The sequence below is a fragment of the Oncorhynchus masou genome, chromosome 1, assembly GCF_036934945.1.
Source record: "Oncorhynchus masou masou isolate Uvic2021 chromosome 1, UVic_Omas_1.1, whole genome shotgun sequence".
Taxonomy (NCBI): Eukaryota; Metazoa; Chordata; class Actinopteri; order Salmoniformes; family Salmonidae; genus Oncorhynchus; species Oncorhynchus masou.
This window is the reverse complement of record NC_088212.1, coordinates 80,640,845-80,656,009: the sequence shown is the minus strand read 5'-3', so window position 1 is coordinate 80,656,009 and position 15,165 is coordinate 80,640,845. Positions and strand designations below refer to the sequence as shown.

General features: G+C 45.2%; 1 protein-coding gene across 1 annotated transcript in view; it reads right to left on the bottom strand.

Annotated features, from left to right (window-relative positions):
• The window catches only part of LOC135551546 (protein unc-13 homolog C-like), a 284,691-nt gene that overhangs the window by 200,396 nt on the left and 69,130 nt on the right, over positions 1–15,165 (bottom strand). Inside the window, exons 6-8 of the mRNA XM_064982756.1 lie at positions 11,454–11,459; positions 9,401–9,472; positions 345–564 (exon numbers count right to left, since the gene is read on the bottom strand). Of these exons, the coding sequence (XP_064838828.1) occupies positions 345–564; positions 9,401–9,472; positions 11,454–11,459 (298 nt within the window). The remainder of the gene's footprint in view (positions 1–344; positions 565–9,400; positions 9,473–11,453; positions 11,460–15,165) is intronic.

Genomic DNA, 15,165 nt, shown 5'->3' with positions numbered 1-15,165 from the left:
CATCTGCGATTCAGCACCACTGAAGTGGACAGTGCTCACATAGCTCCCATTGTAAGTAATAGGGGAATAAATTGCAACTAAAGGAAGATATCACTCTCCCCTTGTTGCTTTGAATCCGTAACCACATATGAATGCATATTCTCAGTGTGTGTGTGTGTGTGTGTGTGTGTGTGTGTGTGTGTGTGTGTGTGTGTGTGTGTGTGTGTGTGTGTGTGTGTGTGTGTGTGTGTGTGTGTGTGTGTGTGTGTGTGTGTGTGTGTGTGTGCGAGCGAGGGAGCGAGTGGGAGTGCAAACCTGTGTTTTTGGGTGTGAGCCTGTATGTGTGTGTGAGTGTATTTCCTTACTCTGCAGACAGTCAGCGTTGAGTAGATCCTGACACTTCTCGTGGCATTTGACACCACACTCAGAGCAGCGCATACCCTGCCTGGCGATGCCCCACAGCAGGCCCTCACACTCGTGGCAGTAGGTTGGGGCGGTAGCCGTCCACACCTCAAAGTTATGAGGCGTCGTAGACGAGATGGGGTAGATCAACGCCTGCAACGTCTTCCTAAACACGTGCAGTTTCTGGAGGGAAGAGAGGGTGGAGAGGAGAGGAGAAGAGGGCGGAGGAGGGAAAAAAGGGTGAGATGAGAGGAGAAGAGGGTGGAGGAGGGAAAGAGAGGAGAAGAGAGAGACAGAAGGATAAAAATAGAGTAGAAAGACGAGGGAAGAAAGAAAGTAGGTGGGAGTGAGAAGTCAGATGGTTGTATATATCAACCAAGCATTGCATGCCATTCCATGACATAGCCTCAGCCTTACTACTACAGCCACACAAACACCCCGTTTTGAATGAGTGTGAGTTGTTTTGGGTTTGTTTATTGATTGGCTATATTAAATGTATATTCCTGTCTTTCACTGCTGATAGGTGGAGAGGTCAGACATATCAATGGCCCTAGTCAACCATGTGGCCCACAGACTATCAATCAGGCTCACACAATCACACACACACACACTCATGGACGCATGCACGAGCAAGCACACACACACAGCGCCACCTCTAGCCTTTTGGGGGCTCTAACCGAGATTTGGCTTTACATTTTTGTAATTTAGTAGACGCGCTTATTCAGAGTGACCTACAGTTTGGACATTCATCTTAAGATAGCTAAGTGGGACAACCACATATCACAGGCATAGTAAGTACACTTTTCCTCAATAAAGTAGCTTTCAGCAAAGTCAGAGCTAGAAGGGGGAGGGGGATCAAGTAGAAGTGTTGGTTCAGGAAAGTTTACAAATTTAGTTTACAAGTTTACAAATGCTTTTCAGTTGACAGCACTCAAACAATGTGACACGTTGTGTGCTCTAAACAACTATTGGCTAGTTATTATGTATTTAAATAAACGGGCGGGGTATCGGTTGAGCCTGCTGCAACGATTGGATTAGAACAAGCCTCTCTCCCTCTGGTCTCATTTCATCAGACCGACAAGGGCGGCTCTGTTTCCCTCACTTACCTTCCCTTCTCCATACATCGTATGTCAATCAGAATCCATAGCTAGTCATTGTTGTTCCATCTAGTTCATTCCCGTCTACTTTTCTGAGGCCATATGGTTGTTTTTATCTGACTACTGAGCGTTGTTTAGTAGGCCTACTTTGTCTGTGTTGTTTAGTAGGCCTACTTTGTCTGTGTTGTTTAGTAGGCCTACTTTGTCTGTGTTGTTTAGTAGGCCTACTTTGTCTGTGTTGTTTAGTAGGCCTACTTTGTCTGTGTTGTTTAGTAGGCCTACTTTGTCTGTGTTGTTTAGTAGGCCTACTTTGTCTGTGTTTATAACTATTCCAATGCTGACGACGTCTGTCGTTATGTCGTGATCCCAGCCCATGCTTGCTTGCTATAATTATTTATTCTCCTTCGCATGTTTACCGAGCGACAGGTCATTAGAAAATAAAATGACAAATCTAGATTGTTTTTTTTATTGTACAAATGTTGACACATAAGTGTTGGGAGAGAAGTGTTGCTCCTCTCGAAGGTGAAACAATAGATGGGGCAAGTGAATTAGCCTACCTCCATCTAAACCTGTGTCTGGAATAAATGCAGGTAGTAGTAGCCAGCCATGCACTAGGCTATTTATTAGCCTATTTCGTTGATAATTGAATAGCAGAATTAGGAAGATACCTAATTATAAAAATACAGAAAAGAGCCATTATAAGCATGTCCAAACCTTCCACAACAAAGCCATCACCTACAGAGAGATGAACCTAGAGAAGAGTCCCCTCAGCAAGCTGGTCCTGGGGCTCTGTTCACAAACACAAACACACCCCACAGACCCCAGGACAGCAGCACAATTCGACCCAACCAAATCATGAGAAAATAAAAAGATAATTATTTCCAATGTGTCAAGTAATTCATGAAAAAACTAAGTAAACTGGACTGCTATTCAGCTCTAAACAGAGTACACAGTGGCAGAATACCTAACCACTGTGACTGACACAATTAATGAAAGCTTTGACTGCGTACAGAGCATATGTACGTAGTCATTGGACTCTGAAGCAGTGGAAATGAGTCCTCTGGAGCGATGAATCACACTTCACCATCTGTAAGTCCAAAAGACGAATCTTGGTTTGGCGAATGCCAGGAGAACGCTACCTGCCCCAATGCATAGTGAACACCATAAAGTTTGGTGGAGGAAGAATAATAGTCTGGGGCTTTTTCATGGTTCGGGCCCCTGAGTTTCAGTGAAGGGAAATCTTAAAGCTACAGCATGAAATGATATTCTGTGCTTCCAACTTCGTGGTAACAGTTTGGGGAAGATCCTTTCCTGTTTCAGCATGACAATGTCCCTGTGCACAAAGCCAGGTTAACACAGAGATGTTTTGTCGAGATCGGTGTGGAAGAACTTGACTGGCTTGCACTGAGCCCTGACCTGAAATGGAACGCAAACTACGAGTGTAATCTTTACTGTTACTTTCTGATTGTTTATTTCACTTTTGTTAATTATCTATTCCACTTGCTTGGGCAATGTAAACATTTTTCCAATGCCAATAAAGCTCTTTGAATTGACGTGCGTGATCAGCCGTTCTGCTGGAGAATGAAAGCAGAGGCTTGAATCCCTAGCGAGTGTTGCCAGCCACTGTACTGAAAGAATCAATGGGTGCAGTAAATTTGCCTTTTACAGTGTGAGAGAGACATAGAGAGGTGACATACTGCCCTCCCTGACACAACGACGATTTCTCCATTGAGTACTTCTCCTCCCTCTCTCCCTCTTTCTCTCTTCCTCTCCCAGCCTCCACTCCTCCTTCCCTTCCCTCCCCTCACTCTAATATAAATTACTGTACTCCCTCTCTCTCTCTCTCTCTCTCTCTCTCTCACACACTGGTCTCGCTGCTGATGTAAGTTGGTGCTGTTGCAGCCAGCACCACAGGGCCTTAATGACAACAAGTCTTACAGCCACAGGCCGTCCAGCAATCCTCACACACCCACTCACACACACTGTGTCCTGAGAGAAATGACTGGTGTTTAATCTGAGGAGGTTGTGAGGAGGCAGCTGCAGAAAAGTGCTGAGCCACATTACACACACACACACACACACACACACACACACACACACACACACACACACACACACACACACACACACACACACACACACACACACACACCACAGAGCAGGCTGCTGAGCCCTCTAAAACTATAGCCCCAGAGGAGAGCCCTGGATAAGAGCATCCCCCTCTACCCTTTTCCATTCCTCTTCTATTTTATCCCTGCATTTTAAATTCCCCTCCTCCCTGTCCTGTTTAATACAGGCTTGTTGGACGTGGATAACTATCAGGTGAGTCACATCCTCACTGTAACTTTTAAGAACAAAACCTGCCGGCTACCAGAGAGAGAGAGAGATGTTGAACGTCTACCGTATCTGTATCATGTTATGTAACATCCTGGTCTGATAATGTGTCATGGCAGTCTTCCATAATGCGTTTATTACACATCTATAAGCATTTCAGGAAAAAAAGCATTTCATGAACGTGTTATAACAGGTCCCAACCGCGTTATTAACAAATAATAATATAATATTAACAAAATATATCCATAGCATATCTACAGCGCATTCATGTCATGCTATGCAAGAGCTCATATTTAGTTATCTTAATAGATACCTCATTACATTAACAGAGTGGTGTCATCATTTTGGCTGTTCTCAAAAGTGTGCTTCTGCCATGCCAGCGTGGCAGAATCTTCAAGCACCATTGAAAAGAAGAAGGTAAATCATGGGCCTATACCGGCCGGTGAGGGACATGGAGCTAGTGCAGGCTATATATGGGCCTATACCGGCCGGTGAGGGACATGGAGCTAGTGCAGGCTATATATGGGCCTATACCGACCGGTGAGGGACATGGAGCTAGTGCAGGCTATATATGGGCCTATACCGACCGGTGAGGGACATGGAGCTAGTGCAGGCTATATATGGGCCTATACCGACCGGTGAGGGACATGGAGCTAGTGCAGGCTATATATGGGCCTATACCGGCCGGTGAGGGACATGGAGCTGGTGCAGGCTATATATGGGCCTATACCGGCCGGTGAGGGACATGGAGCTAGTGCAGGCTATATATGGGCCTATACCGACCGGTGAGGGACATGGAGCTAGTGCAGGCTATATATGGGCCTATACCGGCCGGTGAGGGACATGGAGCTAGTGCAGGCTATATATGGGCCTATACCGGCCGGTGAGGGACATGGAGCTGGTGCAGGCTATATATGGGCCTATACCGACCGGTGAGGGACATGGAGCTGGTGCAGGCTATATATGGGCCTATACCGACCGGTGAGGGACATGGAGCTGGTGCAGGCTATATATGGGCCTATACCGGCCGGTGAGGGACATGGAGCTGGTGCAGGCTATATATGGGCCTATACCGGCCGGTGAGGGACATGGAGCTAGTGCAGGCTATATATGGGCCTATACCGACCGGTGAGGGACATGGAGCTGGTGCAGGCTATATATGGGCCTATACCGGCCGGTGAGGGACATGGAGCTGGTGCAGGCTATATATGGGCCTATACCGGCCGGTGAGGGACATGGAGCTAGTGCAGGCTATATATGGGCCTATACCGGCCGGTGAGGGACATGGAGCTGGTGCAGGCTATATATGGGCCTATACCGGCCGGTGAGGGACATGGAGCTGGTGCAGGCTATATATGGGCCTATACCGGCCGGTGAGGGACATGGAGCTGGTGCAGGCTATATATGGGCCTATACCGGCCGGTGAGGGACATGGAGCTGGTGCAGGCTATATATGGGCCTATACCGGCCGGTGAGGGACATGGAGCTGGTGCAGGCTATATATGGGCCTATACCGGCCGGTGAGGGACATGGAGCTGGTGCAGGCTATATATCAGCATCATTTTCAAAGCATGGTTTGGCCTTTTGGCATATTCACTAACACTGGTATGGAAGAAGCACACTTCTGATAACAGAATAATGATGACACTACGCTGTCATTGTTATAATGCATCTATTATTAAGATACCTGAATATGAGCTCTTGCATAGAATGACATGAATGCGGTATAGATATGCTATGGACGGCAGGGTAGCCCAGTGGTTAGAGCGTTGGACGAGTAACCGGAAGGTTGCAAGTTCAAACCCCCGAGCTGACAAGGTGCAAATCTGTCATTCTGCCCCTGAACAGGCAGTTATCCCACTGTTCCTAGGCCGTCATTGTAAATAAGAATTTGTTCTTAACTGACTTGCCTAGTAAAATAAAGATAAAATAAAATGGATATATTCCATGAACCTTTAATATTGTGGTTGGGTCCTGTTTTAACAAGCTCATGAAATGCTTATAGATGTATAGTAAATGGATATGTAGTCAATAATTACCAACTACGGTAGATATCAACTTGGCAAGTTCCCCAATGCCAGTGTATAGAATGTCAAATCAAATCAAATGTTATTTGTCACATGTTCTGATTAAGCAACAAGTGTCGACCTTACAGTGAAATGCTTACTTACACGCCTTTAACCAACAATGCAGGTTTAAGAAAAAGACCCCCCAAAATAAGCAATAATGTAATTAAAGCAGTAAAATAACAATAGCGAGGCTTTATACAGGGGATACTGGTACAGGGTCAATGTGCAGAGGCAATGTACTGTCCAGTTAGTGTGCATTTTTTATATGTAGAAATGTCCAGTTCTGAAGATAGACACACAGACTTTCATTCTCTGCCTGATATTTCTGCTCCAAAAAGCAAAGCAGAAAGAGATAAAAGAGGGAGAAAAGAGAAAGAGAAAGAGAGTTAGAAGAGAAAGAGAGAAGAGAAAAGAGAGAGAGAGAGAAAAGAGAGCAAGGTGCTAGATAAAAGAGACGGAGAGAGAGAGGATAGATAGAGATAAAATAGAGGGAGAGAGGGAGGGCAAGCGAGAGAGAGAGGGGGAGGAGGGTCGTTGGCTAAAACATCTGTCCTGAGTGGACTAGTTTGTCAATCTCCCTGCTGCTGGATTAATGACATTAGAGACACCCGACTGGCTCACTGTGACGCCGTCACTGCGCTCTCCTCTCTTCCCTATCATCTTTCCTCTCTCCTCTCCTCCCTATCCTCTTTCCTCTCTCCTCTCCTCCCTATCCTCTTTCCTCTCCTTGCCTCCCTATCTCCTCTCATCCCTATCCTCTTTCCGCTCCTTGCCTCCCTATCTCCTCTCATCCCTATCCTCTTTCCTCTCCTTGCCTCCCTATCTCCTCTCATCCCTATCCTCTTTCCTCTCCTTGCCTCCCTATCTCCTCTAATCTCTCTTCCCTCTTTCCTCTTTCCTCTCTCCTCTCCACCCTATCCTCTTTCCTCTCCTTGCCCCCCTATCTCCTCTAATCTCTCTTCCCTCTTTCCTCTTTCCTCTCTCTCTCTCCACCCTATCCTCTTTCCTCTCCTTGCCCCCCTATCTCCTCTAATCTCTCTTCCCTCTTTCCTCTCCTCCCTATCCTCTTTCCTCTCCTTGCCTCCCTATCTATTCTAATCTCTCTTCCCTCTTTCCTCTCTCGTCTCCTCACTATCCTCTTTCCTCTCCTTGCCTCCCTATCTCCTCTAATCTCTCTTCCCTCTTTCCTCTCTCCTCTCCTCACTATCATCTTTCCTCTCCTTGCCTCCCCATCTCCTCTAATCTCTCATCCCTCTTTCCTCTCTCCTCTCCTCCCTATCCTCTTTCCTCTCCTTGCCTCCCTATCACCTCTAATATCTCTTCTCTCTTTCCTCTCTCCTCTCCTTGCTCTCCTCTTTCCCCTCTTTCCTCTCTCCTCTCCTCCCTATCCTCTTTCCTTTCCTTGCCTCCTTATCTCCTCTAATCTCTCTTCCCTCTTTCCTCTCTCCTCTCCTCGCTATCCTCTTTCCTCTCCTTGCCTCCCTATCTCCTCTAATCTCTCTTCCCTCTTTCCTCTCTCCTCTCCTCGCTATCCTCTTTCCTCTCCTTGCCTCCCTATCTCCTCTAATCTCTCTTCCCTCTTTCCTCTCTCCTCTCCTCCCTAACCTCTTTCCTCTCCTTGCCTCCCTATCTCCTCTAATCTCTCTTCCCTCTTTCCTCTCTCCTCTCCTCTCCTCGCTATCCTCTTTCCTCTCCTTGCCTCCCTATCTCCTCTAATCTCTCTTCCCTCTTTCCTCTCTCCTCTCCTCCCTATCCTCTTCCTCTCAGCAGCATATGGGTGTTTAAGGTGTAATCTGAGATACAGTTCTCTTTGGGATGTTCTTTTGTCAATTTAGCAGATAAAACACCAACATCTGCTCGCCCTACTTAAAACCACAAAATACTCTGCAGCTACGCCAAGGACTACGACTCCCATATGCAGCTACACTCGGGACTACAAATCCCTTCATATGCAGCTGCATTTAGGACTACATTTCCCATCCGTAGCTACACTCGGGACTACAGATCCCACAATCTGCAGCTACACTAAGGACGACAGATCGCACATTTTGCAGCTATACTCTGAGGGGTTTTCAAAAGGGTTTTTCAAGGGTTTTCAAAACTCTCCTCGGGGACACCCAGCCATTATATTTGAACAATTCTAAAACTATCACACCTGATTTAACTAGCCAACTAATTATCAAGACCTTGAATAGGTTAATCAGGTGAGCTAGTTCAGGGCTACAAAAAAATTAGAGTAGAGGTTTGAAATCCACTGAACTACACAACTGTTATACAGTAAACTACATTACTTTATTAACAATATAGGCGTTATATGTGGGCATTCTATGTTGTGTGTCTGGTTTGTCTATTTCTATGTCTGGCCTGATATGGTTCTCAATCAGAGGCAGGTGTTAGTCATTGTCTCTGATTGGGAACCATATTTAGGCAGCCTGTTTGTGTTGGGATTTGCGGGTGGTTATTTCCGTGTCTGTGTCTGTTTCACCACACAGGACTGCTTTCGGTTTTCACATTTATTGTTTTGTATATTTGTAGTGTTTTCTCGGTATTCGTCTTTATTAAAGATGTTTAACCCTAACCACGCTGCGTTTTGGTCCGCCTCTCCTTCCCAGGAAGAAAGCCGTTACAATAATGAACATTACTTTGATGGTGTAATAATGTTACCTACAAACGTTATACGTTAACATAATAGTTACCTACAATAATGTCAATTTCTGTGTTGGTCTGTATTGTGATAGACAGCATTACTGGTACGACACTAGTGATATTAGGAAATGTAGCATCCCATCCAACTATCTTTATTTATTTAGTGGGAGGAGAGGATTGGAGGGAGGGAGGGAGGGAGATGAGGATTGCAATCAATTAAAGCAGAAATCTCTGGAGGTCAGCGGAAAGGAAAACAAATTCTCCCATCGATTAAGATGTCTCTCTCTCTCTCTTTCTGATTCTTGCACAGCACAGCAGTGTTCATCATTAAGCAGATTGTCTCTCAGCCACATTACTCTCTACCTGTTCATTCCTACTGTACTGACAAGCTAATAAAGCTAATCTACTCTCTACAGTGATGAAACAGCCTAATCTAGTCATTTAGTCTGACCATATCTATCTTCTAGCTGGACACTTCCTGGACAGTTCCAGTACAATGCCATGCAGCTCTTGTGACATTCATCTCTGAACACACACACACTAGTGGACGGACACAATGAAAGACCCACCCACCCACCCACACACACACACACACACACACACACACACACACACACACACACACACACACACACACACACACACACACACACACACACACACACACACACACACACACACAGTTTTAACACGGCTGCAGGGGTCCATGTCTGTATGTGTCAAAGCCCCCCAACCTCCAACTCTGTGTGCCTCCCCCCCCCCCCACACACACACACATGCATTAGTCCCTCACATTAGTCCCTCCCCCTCTTTACCCCTGGGGGATCTGATTGTCCAGTGATTTACATGCAGGCAGTGAGTGGGGCGACCTACCAGGTCCTCGTTGTTCAGGGTCGATCTAGTCACCAGGGCGAACGAGATGCCTGCCTTTCGAGCAGCGAGAGTCTGGGAAAGAGAGAGAGAGAGAGAGAGAAAGAGAGAGACAGAGAGAGAGAGGAGGAGTAGATAGAGAGAAAGAGAGAGAGAGGGGGGAGTAGACAGAGAGAGAGAGAGAGAGAGGAGGGGGGGTGGGAGTAGACAGAGAGATAGAGAGAGGAGGAGTAGACAGAGGGGGAGAAAGATAGAGAGAGAGAGAGAGAGAGAGAGGGAGAGAGGAGGTGGGTGGGAGTAGACAGAGCGATAGAGAGAGAGGAGGAGTAGACAGAGGGGGAGATAGAGAGAAAGAGAGAGGGGGGTAGACAGACAGAGAGAGAGAGGAGGGGGGTGGGAGTAGACAGAGAGAGAGAGAGAGAGGAGGAGTAGACAGAGGGGGAGAAAGATAGAGAGAGAGTGAGAGAGAGAGAGAGAGGGGGGGGTGGGAGTAGACAGAGAGAGAGAGAGAGAGAGAGAGAGAGAGAGAGAGAGAGAGAGAGAGAGGGGAGGGGGGTGGGAGTAGACAGAGAGATAGAGAGAGAGGAGGAGTAGACAGAGGGGGAGAAAGAGAGAGAGAGAGAGAGAGAGAGAGGGGGGTGGGAGTAGACAGAGAGAGAGAGAGAGAGAGAGAGAGAGAGAGGAGGGGGGTGGGAGTAAACAGGGAGATAGAGAGAGAGGAGGAGTAGACAGAGGGGGAGAAAGATAGAGAGAGAGAGAGAGAGAGAGAGAGAGAGAGAGAGAGAGAGAGAGAGAGAGAGAGAGACACGAAGAGAATAAATAGATGCAACGAAGAACCATGACAAAATATTAATAATCAAACGAAGTGGTTTTCTAGCACTGCAATAGGATTGTCACTGTCCTTTAGAAGCAGGACCATGGGGGGGTCAAATACTTTCTAATGTTATACTTGACTATCGTATCACTGTGGTGTCTGCCATAGAAATGACTGTCTATTCCTCACTTTCAGCAGGTCTCTATAGTTGTTGAGCCAGAATCAGGATGCATTCCCAAGGATGCCATATCTCCTGTGTAATGTACAGTATTTTGACCTGGGCACTATGGGCACTACTCAAAAGTAGTGCACTATAGGAAATAGGGTGCCATTTGGAGTCAGCACAGAGAGATTAGCTCTGTCTATATCTAATCAGTTAAACCTTACTGCAGCAAAGAGATCAAACTCATCTTCAACTGCTAAATTAGTTTTGTTTCTGTGCATGTCTGACAAGGATTCATGACTTTGTAAGATAAACAAAATGACAGAGACAGACACAGAGAGAGAGAGAGAGAGAGAGAGAGCAGGCGGGCGGGCGAGAGAGCGAGGTAGGGAGAGCGAGAGAGAGAGAGAGAGAGAGAGAGAGAGAGAGAGGGAGGAGAACCAGCACTCTCTCAGTTTGTCTGATCTGGGGCTTCTCTGTTTGTTGATTGGTTAATCTAGTTTGTTTAATCAGCCTGTGCACAGCCAGCCTTATCTATGCTCTCTCTGGCCTCTGGCTATCCTTTGGGGACACTGACGACACTGAGGAGAAAAAGACTACGGTGTCACAAACTAATCTTTGTCTTGTTCACGACCATTACAGCCAGACCAACTGAGAAGATAAGAGATGGAGCCACAAAATAATAGTCTTCACGTCCCGGCCCCAAACGCCACAGACCATCACGGAGGTAGACCTGGGTTCAAATGCTATTTGAAATCTTTCAAATATTTTGACCGTTTTCTTCAGTCTTTCTGGAGAGCAAGCTGGTCGGGAATGGGGTTAGGAATTTTGGGACTATTCTATCGGTCCATTAAGTCATGCAAGCTCAGTCAAGCACAGATCAACTATTTACAAATTATAACACAGGTCTGTCTGTCCAATTCAGACATCTCAGGATGTCTACTACAAAGAATGTACCTCTAGCGAGCTTCTTGTTCATTATCAAGGCCGTAATAACAAGTGAAGACAGAGAGAAATAGAACAACTTACCCAGATATATTTTGTATAATGTTATCATTTTGTAAAGGGCTTTGACTTACCATAGCCTGATGGTTTCCACAGACGCAATGAAAAGAAAAAGCAAGAGATTCAATTAGAAGCTGTCTGTCTGGCAGGCAGACATGGGCATTATCTCAAATGACACCCTATTCCCCATAAAGTGCACTACTTTATAAGGATCTGGCCTATTGTCTATATAGTGCATTACTTTTGACCAGGTCCCACAGGGCTCTGGTCAAAAAGTAGTGCACTCTCTAGGTAATAGGGTGCCATGGCTGATAGAAGTGCACTATAAAGGGAAAAGGATGCCATTTCAAACGACGCCCTGTCACACAGAGAATAGCCACAGCATGGTTGAACTGAGAGCTTTATAGCTAAGACAATCTGTGACATGCATTACAAGTCAGCTCTATGGAACAATTCATCTCAGTCATTTAGAGCTCTACAGTCTATAGAATCATATTCTTTACATGCATTAAACATTACAGAATTGCACTCATGCTTGGTATTTGTAGCGTTGGTCTCGGTACATGTATAGGTCCAGGTGATTTGTTTCCTGACCACATGACCTGACCAGGAACAAAACGACATCTAGCTATCACCGCTCGCGCCTAGAGTCTTTCCTGGTCATGTCTTGTGGTCTGGGAAGAACTCCTGGCCCCATCTCTGTAGGATGAAGCATTTGATCATAATATTTCCGCTGTCACTTCTGCACGTTAGTTAGTCTGGTAGACACACCAACAGACGAACACCAAACAGGACAAACAGGTACACGCAGGTACTGGCACGTTTACAGTGACGCCAGTTGGACTTTACACCACTGACTCATACACAGTACACTAACTAACTAACATGTACATTACATGGTAACATTAATATCCACTAAACAAGAGTGTGGAGAGGAGATAGATAGATAAAGTTACATATACATCATTATACTAGGGCATTAGTAGGCAGCCCTGGTCCTGGAGTGCCACAGGCTCTTCATGCTTTTGATTTAACCAACCTGGAAGACCAGGTGTGTAATGGTTTTAGGCCATCACTGAACAGATCAATTAGCTCAGTTGGGCAGGTGAGGTGCCTAGTTGGAACAGAATCCTTCAGTACCTGTGGCAGTCCAGGAACAGGGCTGCCGAGCCCTGTGCTAGAGAAGAGCCTGGTGCCACATCTGCATGTGCTCTAGCCAACTCCCATGAAGTCCGTCGTCATGGCCACCATACACACACAGTATACAGTATGTTATGTTGGCTAGAGCACATATAGGTCTGGACCAAATTGATATTAGAGGAATATAGGAAAATGCAGACATGGACAGCTGACAATATTGACTGAGTCTTTACCATCATCTAGCCCGGGGGAGGCCAATCTTCTCCCGGAGAGCTACTGCAGGTGCAGGCTTTTGCCTCAGCCCTGCTCAAGCTAACACACCACATTCAGCCAATCAAAGATGCCGATGAGGCAGCTGATTAGTGGAGTCAGGTGTGTTGGAGCAGGGCAGGAGTAAAAAACAGTGGGCAAAGTTGGTTGATATGATGCCATCCTTACAACCAGTTTACCAGTTTACAGTTTATCCTGTTTTATTGAAACAATTTCAAACAATTTATTATTTATGGTAAATATGTACTTGTAATATGGTTGTAATTACGTCACGCTGATTGAAATGATGTCATTACATCCCGTTTATAACCTTTCAACGAGTTTTGCCCACTGGGAAAGCCAACCTAACCTCTTGATGCAAATGTGTCTTTATAGGTAGAATAAACGTGCCGACAACATTTCCCCCTTTCCTACAAGGTCGTGCCCTGCACACATTTTCGTCTGGAGGTTGGGTTGGGGAAGCCTGCATGCCCAGTAGGTCTCCAGCCAGCGGGCTGTCCGGCCCAGGTCTAGCCGTGTCTACAGCCCAGCTATGGTAAAGGTCCATGGGGCATCCATGCCCATGGTGTTGTGTTGGTTCAGCCATGTTTGGAGCAGCCATGGGTTCTGTAAGCAGGGGGATGTCACCTCTACATGAACCCAGAGTGTTGATGTAAGTGTAAGTGGTCAACATGCACCGCTATTCTGCTCGGGTTGCTGCAGGCATTATCAAGTAACAATGCAATCTGAGTCAGGCATTACGAGTACATATTAAAACCCTGAGTTCGGATGTTACTGAGTGTGGAGATATTTATGGTTAGCTAAGAAGTCATTTTAAATATGTATTTAAATGTAAATATGTTTTGCATCCCACTGTGATTGGTGGGGATCCCTCCTGTCCCAGCCAATCAGATCGCTGTTGCTGCCCTGAAGCAATCCCACAGCCAATGGCGGACATCGACAGAGGAGAGACATGACAGGGGGGACCAATTAGAACAGTGATTACTGACTTCATCCGGGGGGGGGGGGAAAGGTCCTTCTTACAGTGTTGCTTTTACAATGATTTAAAAGCCTCAGAACAGTTAAATCAGAAGTCAATGAAGTCCTCAGATAGATATATTTTTGGGTTGAGTTGTCAACATTTCAAATAATATTACTTAATTGTGTTGTTTGTTCAACTCCTGTTAAAATGTCAAAGTTTGGGCTTGGAGGGTTCGCCTGAAATCTGACAACTCACTGAAAAATATCCCCCATAGCTGTTATGGGTCTGTGTAAGTAATGGCAAATATCAAATATCCACTCAAAAACCCAGAAACAACAACGACAACCTCATACTCACCAAGACATTGTTGGTTATTAATTTTCATGAGAAATATGGACAAATACAGCATCAACTCATGTTCTTCACTGTGTTATAAACATCTATCAGAAACTATATAAGCCTTAAATTAACATCAAGCTAATATATTATCATTTCTACCAGATGTACTTTTTAACCAGGAATGAAATTGAAATATTGTACTTGGATACAAAGAGCTCAGAGTGTGTGTTTCATAATTCCCTCGATGGTTGTTACGATCTATGTTAAAGGTTATATTGTATGTATAATATCTCAATAGGGTGGTAAGACATTGAACCTGATATGGAAGACAAAATATATGATGAATCATGAAAACAGACACTGAAGCACAAGAAAGACTTCACCAACAGTTGAACCCATCACTACTACTCCTACGACTACTACTGATACTACTACAACAACTACTACTACTATTACTACTACACTGCTACTACTACTACTATACTGCTAACACTACTGCACTGCTGCTACTTCTACTACACTGCTACTACTATTACTAATGCTACTACTACTACTATACTGCTAACACTACTACACTGCTGCTACTACTACTACTACACTGCTACTACTACTATTACTACACTGATGCTACTACTACTACTACTACTACTACACTGGTACTAATAATACTAATACTACTAGTAATAATACCACTACAACAAGTACTACTACACTGCTACTACTACTACTACTACTATTACTACTGCTACTACTACAACTACCACTACTACTACTACTACACTGCTACTACTACTACTACTACTACTACTACTACTACACTGGTACTAATAATACTAATACTACTAGTAATAATACCACTACAACAAGTACTACTATACTGCTACTACTACTACTACTACTATTACTACTGCTATTACTACTGCCACTACTACAACTACCACTACTACTACTACTACACTGCTACTACTACTACTACTACTATTACTACTGCTACTACTACAAATACAACTACCACTACTACTACTACTATTACTACTGCTACTGCTACTACTACAACTACCACTACTACTACTACT